Here is a 12,575-nt window from a genome sequence, read left to right as displayed (position 1 = left end):
TTTTTCTAGATAGCTCGTCAATTTAGATCTGAATGGTATGTGAATAGAAAGTGGTTGTAAAATATAGTATAGACAATGATGCAATATTTTGTTTATATTGCTATCTATTTGGGCAAGATGTTGGTAAGTAAGGAGGAGGTGAGACTTTTGTAACGAAGGGATTCAAACTTTGAAATCAGAAAGAGAAGTTAAATTCCCATGTTGGAGGAGTTAATAATGCTCATAACCAAGCTGTCAAGAAGAGTGAAGATCTAATGAAGGAAAAACAACACATTCAAAGTGTTTTGGTTAAGCAATCAAATCAAGATAAAATTGAATATCGGGTTCAATTAAATGCAATAGTTGATTGCATAAGATTCCTTTTATGCCGGGGATTAGCTTTTCGTGGTCACGATGAATCTCAAGGTTCAAGTGATAAAGGAAATTTCCTTGAGCTTCTACAATTTTTGGGGGATCACAATTAATCTATCAATGAAATGTTGCAAAAAGCTCCAAAAAATTGCAAGCTTACTCACCATGAAATTCAAAAAGACATTGTGAATGTAGTTGTATGTGAAACATCCAAAGCCATCATCAACGATCTTGACAATGGATTCTTTTCAATATTAGTTGATGAGTCACGTGATATCTCAGTGAAAGAGCAAATGACCCTCGTTCTTCGTTATGTGAATAAAAAAGGAATTATTATAGAGTGGTTCCTTGATATTGTACATGTAGCAAGTGCTACCGCTTTGTCACTCAAATATGCTATTGAATGTTTACTTTGTGAACATAATTTGAGTTTATCGAAACTACGTGAGCAAGGTTATAACGAGGCTAGTAATATGCAAGGTAATATCAATGGTCTCAAAACTTTAATTTTGAAAGAGAATAAGTCAACATTTTATGTCCATTGTTTTGCTCATCAACTTCAATTGGCTCTTGTTGCCGTTGCTAAAAATCACATTAACATTGCTGAATTTTTTTTATGTGGTTAGTAATTTAGTAACTGTTGTTGGAGGCTCTTGTAAGAGACGAGATGCTCTTCGAGATGCACAATTTGCCAAAATTAAAGAAGAATTAGAGAATGGTGTATGTAGAAGTGGGTAAAGTTTGAATCAAGAGACAAATTTTAAACGTCTTGGTGATACACGTTGGGATCATATTATGGGACTATTCTCAACTTGATTTTGATGTTCTCTGTTGTTGTTGATGTACTTGAGATTAATGAAGAAGATGGCCTCTTCGACCAAAAAGTTGAAGCTCGATCTATTATGAGGTCAATTCTATCTTTTGAATTTCTCTTTACTCTACACTTGATGAAAAACATTTTAGAGATCACAAATGAGTTGTCAATAGCATTGTAAAAAAAAATCAAGATATAGTAAATGCTATGGATCTTGTTAAAGTGTCTAAGCAACAATTGCAAGTAATGAGAGATGATGAATGTATATCTTTATTGACTAAAGTGTCTTTATTTTGTACCACACATGATATTCCTATCTTGAACATGGATGAAATATTTGTAGTTAGTGGGAGGTCGCGACGCAAAACCCAACAAAATACAAATTTACATCATTATCGAGTTAAGCTATTCTACACAGTCATAGATTTGCAACTTCAAGAGCTTAACAACCGCTTTTCAGAGGCGAATGCTGATTTGCTACTTTGCATGGCTTGCTTGAATCCAAGTAATTCATTTGTGGCTTTTAATAGGAAAAAGTTGATACGTCTAGCAAAGTTCTATCCATCTGATTTTCTTGAGATAGATCTCTTGGCACTTGACTCTCAACTTTAGAATTATATTTTTGATATGCGCAGCAATGATTTGTTTTAGAGTTTCAAGGAGTTGGTGAACTTGCTGAAAAGTTATTGAACACAAGGAAGCATGAGACTTATCCATTAGTCTATTTGCTTATGAAGTTAATTTTGACCCTTCTTGTCGCTAGTTTTTCAGCAATGAAATATATAAAGAATGAACTGCGCAATCGAATGAGAGATCAGTGGATGAATGATTACTTGATTGTGTATATTAAACGAGATGTAGCTTGTTGCATTGATAATGAGATTATCATGCAACGATTTCAAAATATGAAAACTTGTAGAAGACAATTGTAAAAATTTTATGTATTTGCGTGTTTTTTTATTGTTGTTGTTGTCAATATATGAATTTCTCTTTTTATTAGATTGTGTAATTTATGTTTTTTAAGGAACACTCTGAGAAAAATTCCTAGATCCACCACTGACACATGGCCTGGATAAGACGCCAACCCACTTAAGAACAACCTTGATAAAGAAAGTTATGTGGGTGGTAAGTTTAGTTTACTAATAGCTAGGTTAAAAGAGTTTTAACTCCGCCATTATCTTTTAGTTCCTACTTATTTATCCTATATATGGCTCAAACCTTCTGGTACAATATTGATGTATGCTTTCTTTAGTTGCTTGCCTTTCCTATTTTGTGTTTGTGACATGTGAAAGATTGTTATTGTGGGTGTGTGTTCCAAACACCTTTATTCTTACTTATTTTCTAGCCGTTGGAAATTTATGAGTAAAATAACCTCTGGGCAATTATGAGAAAAATAGTCGTTATGCAATAATTGATAATATAGCCTTTGGGCTTTTAAGGGTTGTGAGGGTCTGTTTTCTGACAGTATCCAGTCCCTAGTTTAAACAAAGACCCCGGACCCTCTAGTTGTAGTTTGAAGGGATTGTGCTTGGTCTTTTGCAGCTAAATAGGCTGTTAACAGACCAAGTGGTGCACAAGGCAAGACTCCTGCAATACGTATACACTAGCAAGCGAGAATATATGTGTTGATCAATAAGAAAACAGCAAAGGAAGACAAATGTAATAAAGAAAATACAAAAAATAATTGTTCGGGATCCTCAAATCAATAAGAAATACTTCATTAGTTTTTTTAATTTATGGATTACAAGGAGCTCACTAAGACGTAATACAAGGTTCAAATTAGCTCAAAAATTACAGATTTAGGTGACTCTCTGAGCCTTTAAGACTTGTAAAATTTGAATCCTTTTGAATCCAAGTATGTACTGTAGTGGTTGTTTCTGGGATACCGGGGAATATTTTCCTGTTTTCTTTGAGTTTTACAGAGCTTGTTCTCAATGATTCTATATGATTTCCCTATTGCTGAATGCCCTCCAATGTTGGCTACTTCTCCCTTTTATAGTGTCACTTTAGGGTTCTGGGGTACCATTGATTCTTCCCCCTTAGCTCCATGGGTATCAGAGCCTTTGTTTGTCCCAGTTCTTCTGACGACTGATTCTTTCCTTGTTTCCCATAGTTTTCTTCTTTTGGTGTTTATTCCTTCGAAAGTGCCTTGCTGACCTTCCATTCTGAGGTCCCTTTCGGGGATCTGACTTTTAACTTTGCTCCCTCCAAGTTTTTTCTCTGTCTTCTCTTTTCAAGCTTAACCCCTTTTTAGCCGCCCCTCTCCTTTTGTCATTTTTTCCCGGTAATCCAAGTCCTTCTCTGCCAAATTAAAGGTTTCCCCAGCTATTTCCTTTCGTGGGTATTTTTACTCTGGGTTCCCCGAGGTACCGGCCTCTCGTTCTTGAGTTGTTGCTCTCCAAGTCCCCTGGCTCTGTGTTGCATCGCTGAGTGCTTGAGAAGGACCCATCTCCCTTTCATTCCTAGTGCCTTTTAACCCTCCTTTGAGCTGTCTTAATCCCACCTTGGTCGTGCTGCACACCCAGAGGTCCCAGGTAGTCTCCGGTATCCTGGCCCAGCCCCTTTCTTCTGGACTTTCTTTGTTTTTTTCTTCTGATTCTGGCGGGCTGACTTCTTTCCTTTCTCCCTTTGTTTTATGGACTCCTTGCCTTTTCATGGAGCCTGGGCCTCAGGTCCATCATCCTTCTTTCTTTTGTAAGCTCCATCTTTTCTTTTTTTTCTATTTTTTTTTACTTCCCATGGATTGGCCCAATGTGTCATTTCTTTAGGCCTTTTATCATGATTTCTTTTTAAACCTCAACAAGGGTTATTAGTAACCAATAACTATAGACTATTATCTTCATAAGTAGCTTATATAATACTCATCATAACACCTTTTCTAAAGAGTCTTTTTTTACTACTTTATATTTTAGATATACACAATTCTACTATTTTTCTCTCCCACATATTTTTCTACAAGAATATTTGTTTTTTAAGAGAAGGCAATAGAAGGTTGTTCTTAAACCTTTTGTGAGTGGAAGTGCGTACATCACAAAAAATTAATGCTATAGTCTAATCCTGGGGGGTTGTTTGGCCAAGAGAACCAATCGCACCAAGTTTTACTTTGGGTGGTACGAATCAACCTTTAAGGACAACGCTCTTTGTGTGATCTGTAGTACTGTGAGATTGTTTCTAAATTTACTTAAATTTATATCATTATTTCTTATTTACATTCTTGCTAATTATTTGGGATATTGTTTGTTGTATCAAACTTGTTTATTCATTATTTTTTTTCCAACATAGTATGCCACCTTCAATGAGTCCTCAAACTTAACATCACTACTTCAATTCATCTCTTCATCAATCTGGACATTCGGAGGATTGTTTTGGTGATTGAGGATTTGAGAATTTGGATTAGATAATGTGAATAATAGTCTTCTTGATGCGCAACTTTGTGGTAGATGGTGAGCTAGGAGTTAGAAGCAATGAGCAGAAAAAAAAGTGGGGGGGGGGGGAGTGGGGGAGGAGAAGAAAAGGGTGATGAGTTTTATGTTTTTATAAATTTTCATATTTACTAGTTTTGTGTGCGTGAAGAATGACGTTGTTTCATGGTAGGTTAACAATGAAGTTTTGACCGATTTCGATCAAAGGGTTAGATTGACATTGTTCTAATACTCGAGTCGAGGGTGTGAATTGCAAATTGTAAAAGTTAATTGATCGACTTAGAAACAATCCCAAATTTAAAGGGTGTAAAGTATTTTACTCTAACAAATATTATATGTATTGCGAGATTCTATTTTGTTTTTTTTTTAACAAACGAGAATGTCCAAACTTTTTTGAATATTTAACTATTTTCTTAATTGTATGCAGTCTCTTGTCCAACATGTACCACATTATTGCAAGGAGAAATCCCATATAAAAGTTAGTCTCTTATATTGTCCATAGTGAGAGAAATTAATTTTATAAACTACACAACAAATTATTCAATCAACAATATTAATCGTATGCAAGCGTTGAAAAGATACCTATCAAAGATATCTTTTTATTCTTAAATGGTTTTTAATTATCTTTTTTCCTTTGTGTTTATACACAGGTTACTCTATGTGATTCATAAGACCTTGTACTGTGCATAAACTAATAATATGATTGTATATCTCTCATAGAATTATTATATATTTAGATTTTGTTTTGGTGTGGAATGAACTTAGTGATTAAGAAGGACTCAAAGTCACATGGATTAAATTTCACAATTTCATTACTATAAAACAAAACACTTGTCCTTGGTCCTCCCTAATAACTTTTATATTATTTTCCTTTTCATGTTTTTTTCACTTAAAAATAATCTCATTCGTTGGGATCCATGAGTTTTCTCTCCCCTATAGGAGCCTCTCTCTCTCTCTCCAGCTACGAGTTTTCTCTCCCTCTTTGTTTTCTCTTAAGGGCCTTCGCTCGGCCTACTTATCCATGCTTGTTTAGGTAGTAGCCTGCATAGTGTGAATCTATGGACCAAGAAGTATTGGATTGTCTTCAAAAGCTACAACTCACAAAGGAGGAGGAAGATGATATAGTCATAACAAACGGTGCAAGATCGGACCTAATCGAAGAATGTTCGTTAAGCTTGTTTTGGTGCTTTCTCACAGACCGTCAATAGAATCAAAGAGTTTTTAAAAATACTTAGAAGTTAGAGTGGAAAATGGGATTGGATTTGGGGATTGGATTTGAGGATTGTGGAGGTAGGGAACAACATACTGCAATTTAAATTTAGTTCATTGTGTCAGTTGGAGTGGGTTGAAAAAAGTGGTCCATGGAACTTTGATAATAATCTGCTTTTGCTATGTCGATGGAGAAAGGATTAACAACATTAAATATTTCCTTCACCCATGCCCCTTTTTGGATCCAAGTTTGGGGTTTACCATTTGAATACATGTTCAAGGAAGTTGGAAAAGATATAGGGAGCAGACTTGGCAAAGTAATCGAAGTGGACAAAAGATCGCCATAAGCGGACCAAGCAAAGCATATGAGAATTCGGGTAGAAATACCTATTGACAAGCCTCTTCGCAGAGGAGAAAATATTACCAATGCGGAAGGTGAACGATGCTGGATTATTTTCAGGTATGAGCGTCTTCCTACTTTCTGTTATATCTGTGGAATTCTTGGGCATAATGATAAACACTGCCAAATGAGTCAAACTGAAGGCTTGAAAGAAAGGCAATACGGAGAATGGCTCAAGGCAGGAGGCATGGTTAGAAGTGGAGACGAGAAAGGAAAGCCATTTGATGGCAGGAGTTCGGACCATATGGAAGATGATGATACAAGAATCAAGGCAACGGGTACAGTGGTAAATTTTAGTTCATCAACTCAATTGGGTTATGATGATGATGGTGGCTGGAACAGTAACAATGAGTTAGCGGTGAAGAAAGTCTTAAACTCAGAGACACTGACAAAATATTCAAATTCAATTTTTTCTAAGAGTAATAGTCTGCACAGATTGGACAGGGTAGAGGAGATAGCACGTGGGTTGATGTTGTGTCAGGAAACACAGAATAAGGAGAATGAAACAAGAACTACTCTAGTTAAAGAGCTGTTCAAGCTGAACGAGGATGCCATGTCAGCAGCCAATTTTAAAACACTTGGGTTGAGTAATGAAGATCCTGAGGTGTCCAGCCCACTTAAGCCTAAGAAGGAAGCTTTTAAGAATAGTCATGCAAATGGGAAGAGCCCAAGTCCAGAAGTTGAAAAGAAAACAATGAGTAAAGGAAACTGGAAGAAAATAGCAAGAGAGAAGGGTAAGGCCCAAGACGTGGAGATGATGAATAAAGGCCCAGAAGTTAGAAACAAAAGATATGAAAGTATTGAGGACCTGATAAAAGCTGAAGGAGGAGTGCAGAAAAATGTATGTGGAGAGGATGATAGCAACAAAAATCCAATTCTTTTTAATGAAATGGTGGTGACTGCTAGGCAGCACCGCCGAGAAAAATGAGGGCTTTAGGATGGAACTACCGAGGGTTTGGGAACCCTTGGTCAATTCGAGCATTGCACATGCTTGTGCAATAATGGGATCCCGATTTTGTTTTCTTGTCAGAAACAAAATTGAAGAAGAGAAGCATGGAGAAGAAGAAGGAGAGCGTTGGTTTCACCAATGGCTTAGTTGTCCCAAGCTCTGGAAGAAGTGGGGGCTTGGCTCTGATGTGGAGAAAGGAAATTACTGTTGATATTCAAAGCTATTCAAGTAGGTATATTGATGCCATTGTTACTGAATATTTGGGGTTTAAATGGTGGATTACTGGTTTTTACGGAAATCTTGAGGTCCATCGAAGAAAAGAATCGTGGGATTTACTAAAGGTACTTAGCAAAAAGTTTCAGTTTCCCTGGTTGTGCTTTGGGGATTTTAACGAAATTGTATCAACGGTGGAGAAAATGGGTGGAGCTCGAAGACCACAAAGGCAGATGGATGATTTCAGGGAAGCAATTAATTGTTGCAGATTCAAGGATCTTGGGTATTGTGGTCCGCAGTTCACTTGGTGCAATATGCAAGAAGGAAGGCAAATGATGTATCTTCGGTTAGGTTGTGCTTTGGTTACGCAGGAGTAGATTGATCACTACAAGGACATGAGTGTGCCTCATCTTGTGGAATCTACTAGTGACCATTGTGCACTCCTGATCACTGATTCCATTGCATTGCAAAGCCCCAGGAAAAAGAGGTTCCAGTTTGAAGCAATGTGGACAAGAAGAGATGAATGTAGAGATATTATCAAGGCAGCTTGTAATGAAAGTGTAAACCTATATACCCTAAATGGCGTGGCAGCATGACTCAAGCATTATGCAGCTGGCTTATCAAGGTGGAACAAGTCGGTTTTGGCCATGTCCCAAGGTAGGTTCAGAATAAAAGGAAAGCCCTTAATGAGTTAGTCCTAAGGGATCAAGATAGAAGTAATGGTTGTGAAATTAACAAGATCAGGTAGGAGATTAATGATTTGTTGGATTGTGAGGAAATCATGTGGCAGCAAAGATCTAAAGTTCAATGGATGGGTCTTGGGGATCGCAATACAAAATATTTTCAGACAAAAGCCTCCAGAAGAAAAAAGAAAAACACTATTACCAGACTCATGGATGAAATGGGAGTTTGGAGAGAGTCCACTTTGGAGGTAGCTGAAGTTGCAGTCTTATATTTCGAGAAGCTGTATACGACATCCCACCCTGACAGGATCCTAGAGGTAATTGAAGCTATTGATCCCAAGGTTTCAATCGAAATGAACCAAAGTTTGATCAAACAGTTCACAAGAGATGAAGTTGAAGCAGCCCTTAAACAGATGCACCCGATCAAATCCCCAGGCCCAGATGGTATGCCAGCTATCTTTTTTCAAAAATATTGGGATATTGTGGGTAATGATGTTGTTTGCATGGTCTTAAATGTTCTAAATTCCAATATATCTATGGCTGACATAAACAAAACTTTTATTACTCTTATCCCAAAAACGTCCAATTCAGCTAAAATGACAGAGTTTAGACCGATTGGTCTAAGCAATGTGATCTATAAACTCACCTCTAAGGCCTTAGCTAATCGCCTCAAATCGGTCCTCCCTCAAATAATATTAGAAAATCAAAGTGTCTTTCTTTCTGAGAGGCTAATAATAGATAATGTTCTTATAGCCTTTGAGCTCATGCACTATCTAGACCACAAAAGAGATGGTAAGGATTGTTATATGGCAATTAAATTGGACATGAGTAAGGCTTATGATAGGGTGGACTGGGGCTTCATTGAACAAGTCATGAAAAAATTGGGCTTTCATGAAAACTGGATTTGTCTGATAATGCGTTGCATAACAACTGTCTCCTACTCTGTGCTTATTAATGGTGTAGCTTATGGTAACCTTATACCTTCGAGGGGACTCCGTCAAGGAGATCCCCTATCATCTTACCTGTTCTTACTTTGTGCAGATGGCATCTCTTCACTCATAAGCAAGGTTGTAAGAAATCAAGTGATGAGTGATTTATCTATCTGCAAAGGCTGCCCTAAGATCACGTATCTCTTCTTTGTAGACGATAATTTTCTTTTTTATAAAGCTAATAGCCGGGAATTCCAACAGTTAATCGAAATTCTCCACTTGTATGAGGCTGCCTTTGGTTAGAAAATCAATATAGATAAATCCTCAGTTTTCTTTAGTGCCAATACGGAGGTGGAAAAGAAAAATGAGATCTTGGGGCCTATGCAAGATTCTCGGCACATTAAGTATCTTGGTCTCCCTTCAATCATTGGAAAATCAAGAAATGAAGTCTTTGCTGAGATTAAAGAAAGGGTGGGAAGGAAGTTATCGAGGTGGAAGGAAAAAATTCTTTCTATTGGGGGTAGGGAGATTCTCATAAAAGCAATGGCCCAAGCTATCCCTACATACACTATGAGTTGTTTTCAATTACCAAACGGCTTGTGTGATGAAATAGAGGGCATGATGAGAAGGTTTTGGTGGGGGCAGTGTTGTCAGGAATTAAGAATTGCTTGGGAAAGTTGGAGGCGTTTGTGCAAATCTAAGCTTAAAGGCGGGATGGGCCTCAAAAACTTTCAAGCTTTCAACCTTTCCATGCTAGCAAAGCAAGGTTGAAGGCTTCTCATGAACCCAAATTCTTTATTAGCCCAAGCATATAAGGCTAAGTACTACCCCTTATGAAGATGTCCTCAGTGCTAGTTTGGGATCTAGGCCTTCCTATGCGTGGAGAAGCTTAATGCAGGGGCTTGATGTAATTAGAAGAGGTACTCGTTGGAGAGTTGGCAATGGAAGGCTGATCCATATTTGGAACGACAAGTGGCTTCCAACCCTCACAACGTATAAAGTGGTCTCCCTTCCTTGGAATTTTGACAACTATCCCATGGTCTTGACTTTAATTGATTATGACACCAAAAGTTGGAGAGCTGATCTTGTTAAGTCCATTTTTCTGCCATTTGAAGCAATAACGATTCTCAACATCCCAATCAGTTATAATCTCCCGGATGACAAAATTATTTGGGTTGGCAACAATAAGGGTGTATTTACTGTCAAAAGTGCCTACCATGTAGCTTTTAATATGGTGGACTCTTCGGAGGAGGGAGAAAGCTCCTTCAGGGATCCAAGAGACCTTTATGGAAGAAAATTTGGCACCTAAATATTCCTTCAAAGATTAAAATCTTTACATGGAGAGCATGTGTGGATGCCCTCCCAACAATGGTAAATCTGAAGAAAAGAGGCATTGGGGAAAATGAATTTTGTCCTTGTTGTGGAAGAGATGTGGAGTCAATCTTTCATTCTATCATCAGCTGTGAGGTAGCGAAAAGGGTTTGGGATAATTGGGATGTCCATTTTGTTGAGAACTGGCAGCGGCTATATGACGTATCTGATGTTGCATTGAAAATCCTTGAAAAAGGAACAACCCGAGGCCTTGAAGTGTTCTTTGGAGTAGCTTGGTCAATATGGTATAATAGGAATTTAATTGTCTTTGAATCAACATGCAGATTACTGTGCCAAATCTGGGGTTTTGCCAATAGATTTCCTCATGAACATAGACGGGCAAAGTTGGCTTTGTTTAAGGATCAAGTTGTAGAAAATATCAGATGGACTCCTTCGCCTCCTAGAGTTTTCAAGGTCAATGTAGATGGGGCGACCTCTGTGGATGGGAGAAATTCAAGTGTTGGGGCTATCATTAGAGATTCTTGTGGTGCAGTCACTGCGGCTTGTTGTAAATACCTCCAAGGCCAGTTTTCAGTAGCTGAAGTGGAAGCTATTGCTGTGGAAGCTGGAATTTTGCTTGCCCGTGACTTGAAGATCCCTTAAATTATTATTGAATCGGATGTTGCATCTATTGTGAACAATATTAATGAGAAGCTCGTTGATGGATGCCTCAGCCATCTATACCAGGTATTCTCGCTTTGCTGAAATCCTTTACAAGTTGGAAAATCAAACATTTGAAAAGGGAATACAACATAGTTGCCCATGAGGTAGCTCAGTTTGCAAGAATTGGTGAAGTTTCGAAGGTGTGGGTGGGGGTCTCTCCTCCAACGGTGCAAGAGATGATTCATGCTAACTGTAATTAGTTGCTCTTGTTCTTCCAATTTGTCATCTCTATTGTACTTCAGTTTCTTTGTTTGGTTGAATACAATTCAAAGCTTTTCATAAATAAATAAAAATCCCATTCAAAGTATTCATCTAAAATTTTAAAAGAGTGATATTACTAGTAAAAGTACTACAAATTTTATTACATAAGTCCAATAAATCAATTTATTAACTTTCAACAAAAAAAAAATTAAAATTTTATTTGTATATATTTTTAACATGGTACTACTCATATATCATATATTTATTGTCATCTTGGTTTATAAATCTTTTAAAATAAAATGTCTAGTTTATTAACCAAAAAAAACAAGTACTAGTTGTAAGGACCAAAAATATATAACAGTCTACTTAGGGATTCTCCTGCTCGTTTATTTACTCAAGGTCCTTCTACAATACATTTGGTAGAGAGGGTTCAACAACAAAAAGTCCCCTCTTCGTAGTCTCTTGATTCCTATTTATATTATTTTCTGCTTTCATCATAGCCCTACACCTTGCAATCTGCGGTCCTTTTCCCATGACACCTGTCCGTCGGCAGCGGAGCAAGATTCTACTTTGCGTTCCGCACTGTTCAGGTTATGTCCACATTAATGCGACGGATAGAGGTGATGCTTGCTAATTAATGCGGCCAGAATGGTTGTTGCCGAGCATTTAATGCAACCTTCCAAATCAGCCTGCTACATACAGATATTTGCAACATGTCCCTTACGTAACCACCGTCCACGCCACCTCATCTTCGGGCACACCCGGAGAGACCTCATCTTGCATACTATATGCTGGCCTTCCTTTCTTCGGGTCCTCGGGTTCTTAGGTCCTCGGGTCCTCACAACAGCCCCTTTAATACTTGAGTTATTAACCATGGATTAATAACCAAGTTTTAACTTCTCATACACGCTTCTTACCCTTCCTATGTTTTCACACGTACAAACGTCTTTTCGCTGCGCCATGATCCGCGTCTGGCGCCTCGTATCCCACGATGAGGCATTTATGGAGTCTGGCGCTTCTTTTTCCGCGCACGTTTTACGGCTGGATGAGAAATGTACGGCTCAGATTTCGCTCTTAATTATGAGCGGGAAAGTTACCGCTCTTATTCTTTTACCTCATTACTTCCACTTCTCCCACCCCTATAAAAGCAAATTCTTATGCTGGATGAAGCTCATTTTGACATTTCGAAGGATTGAAAGAAAAGTGAGCTCTCGAGGACCATCTTTAAGCGACCTTCAGAGGTGTGTTCATTTTCCTTTCGTTTTTCTTTACTTGCTTGCTTTTCTCCTCTTGTAGCGGGGGTTAATGGGTAGGTACGCTAAGCTAGTGAACACAGATGAGGCGAAGGCCGCTTTTAAGGACCGATATCG

At 37.9% G+C, this 12,575-nt stretch overlaps 2 protein-coding genes across 2 annotated transcripts; both read left to right on the top strand.

Moving 5' to 3' along the window:
• The first annotated feature begins 476 nt into the window (after window positions 1-476).
• Window positions 477-1,777, top strand: LOC142620249 (uncharacterized). The gene is made up of 2 exons (XM_075793648.1): window positions 477-831; window positions 1,509-1,777. The coding sequence occupies exons 1-2, from the start codon at window positions 477-479 to the stop codon at window positions 1,775-1,777; spliced, it is 624 nt and encodes a 207-aa protein (XP_075649763.1).
• An 8,561-nt stretch (window positions 1,778-10,338) lies between these two features.
• Window positions 10,339-10,944, top strand: LOC142620247 (uncharacterized). Its single transcript, XM_075793647.1, has one exon. The coding sequence runs from the start codon at window positions 10,339-10,341 to the stop codon at window positions 10,942-10,944; it is 606 nt and encodes a 201-aa protein (XP_075649762.1).
• The last annotated feature ends 1,631 nt before the right edge of the window (window positions 10,945-12,575 follow it).

This window comes from Castanea sativa, chromosome 12 (genome assembly GCF_040712315.1).
Source record: "Castanea sativa cultivar Marrone di Chiusa Pesio chromosome 12, ASM4071231v1".
Classification (NCBI taxonomy): domain Eukaryota; kingdom Viridiplantae; phylum Streptophyta; class Magnoliopsida; order Fagales; family Fagaceae; genus Castanea; species Castanea sativa.
Note: the sequence above shows the minus strand (reverse complement) of the source record. Positions and strands in the feature narration are given on the sequence as shown.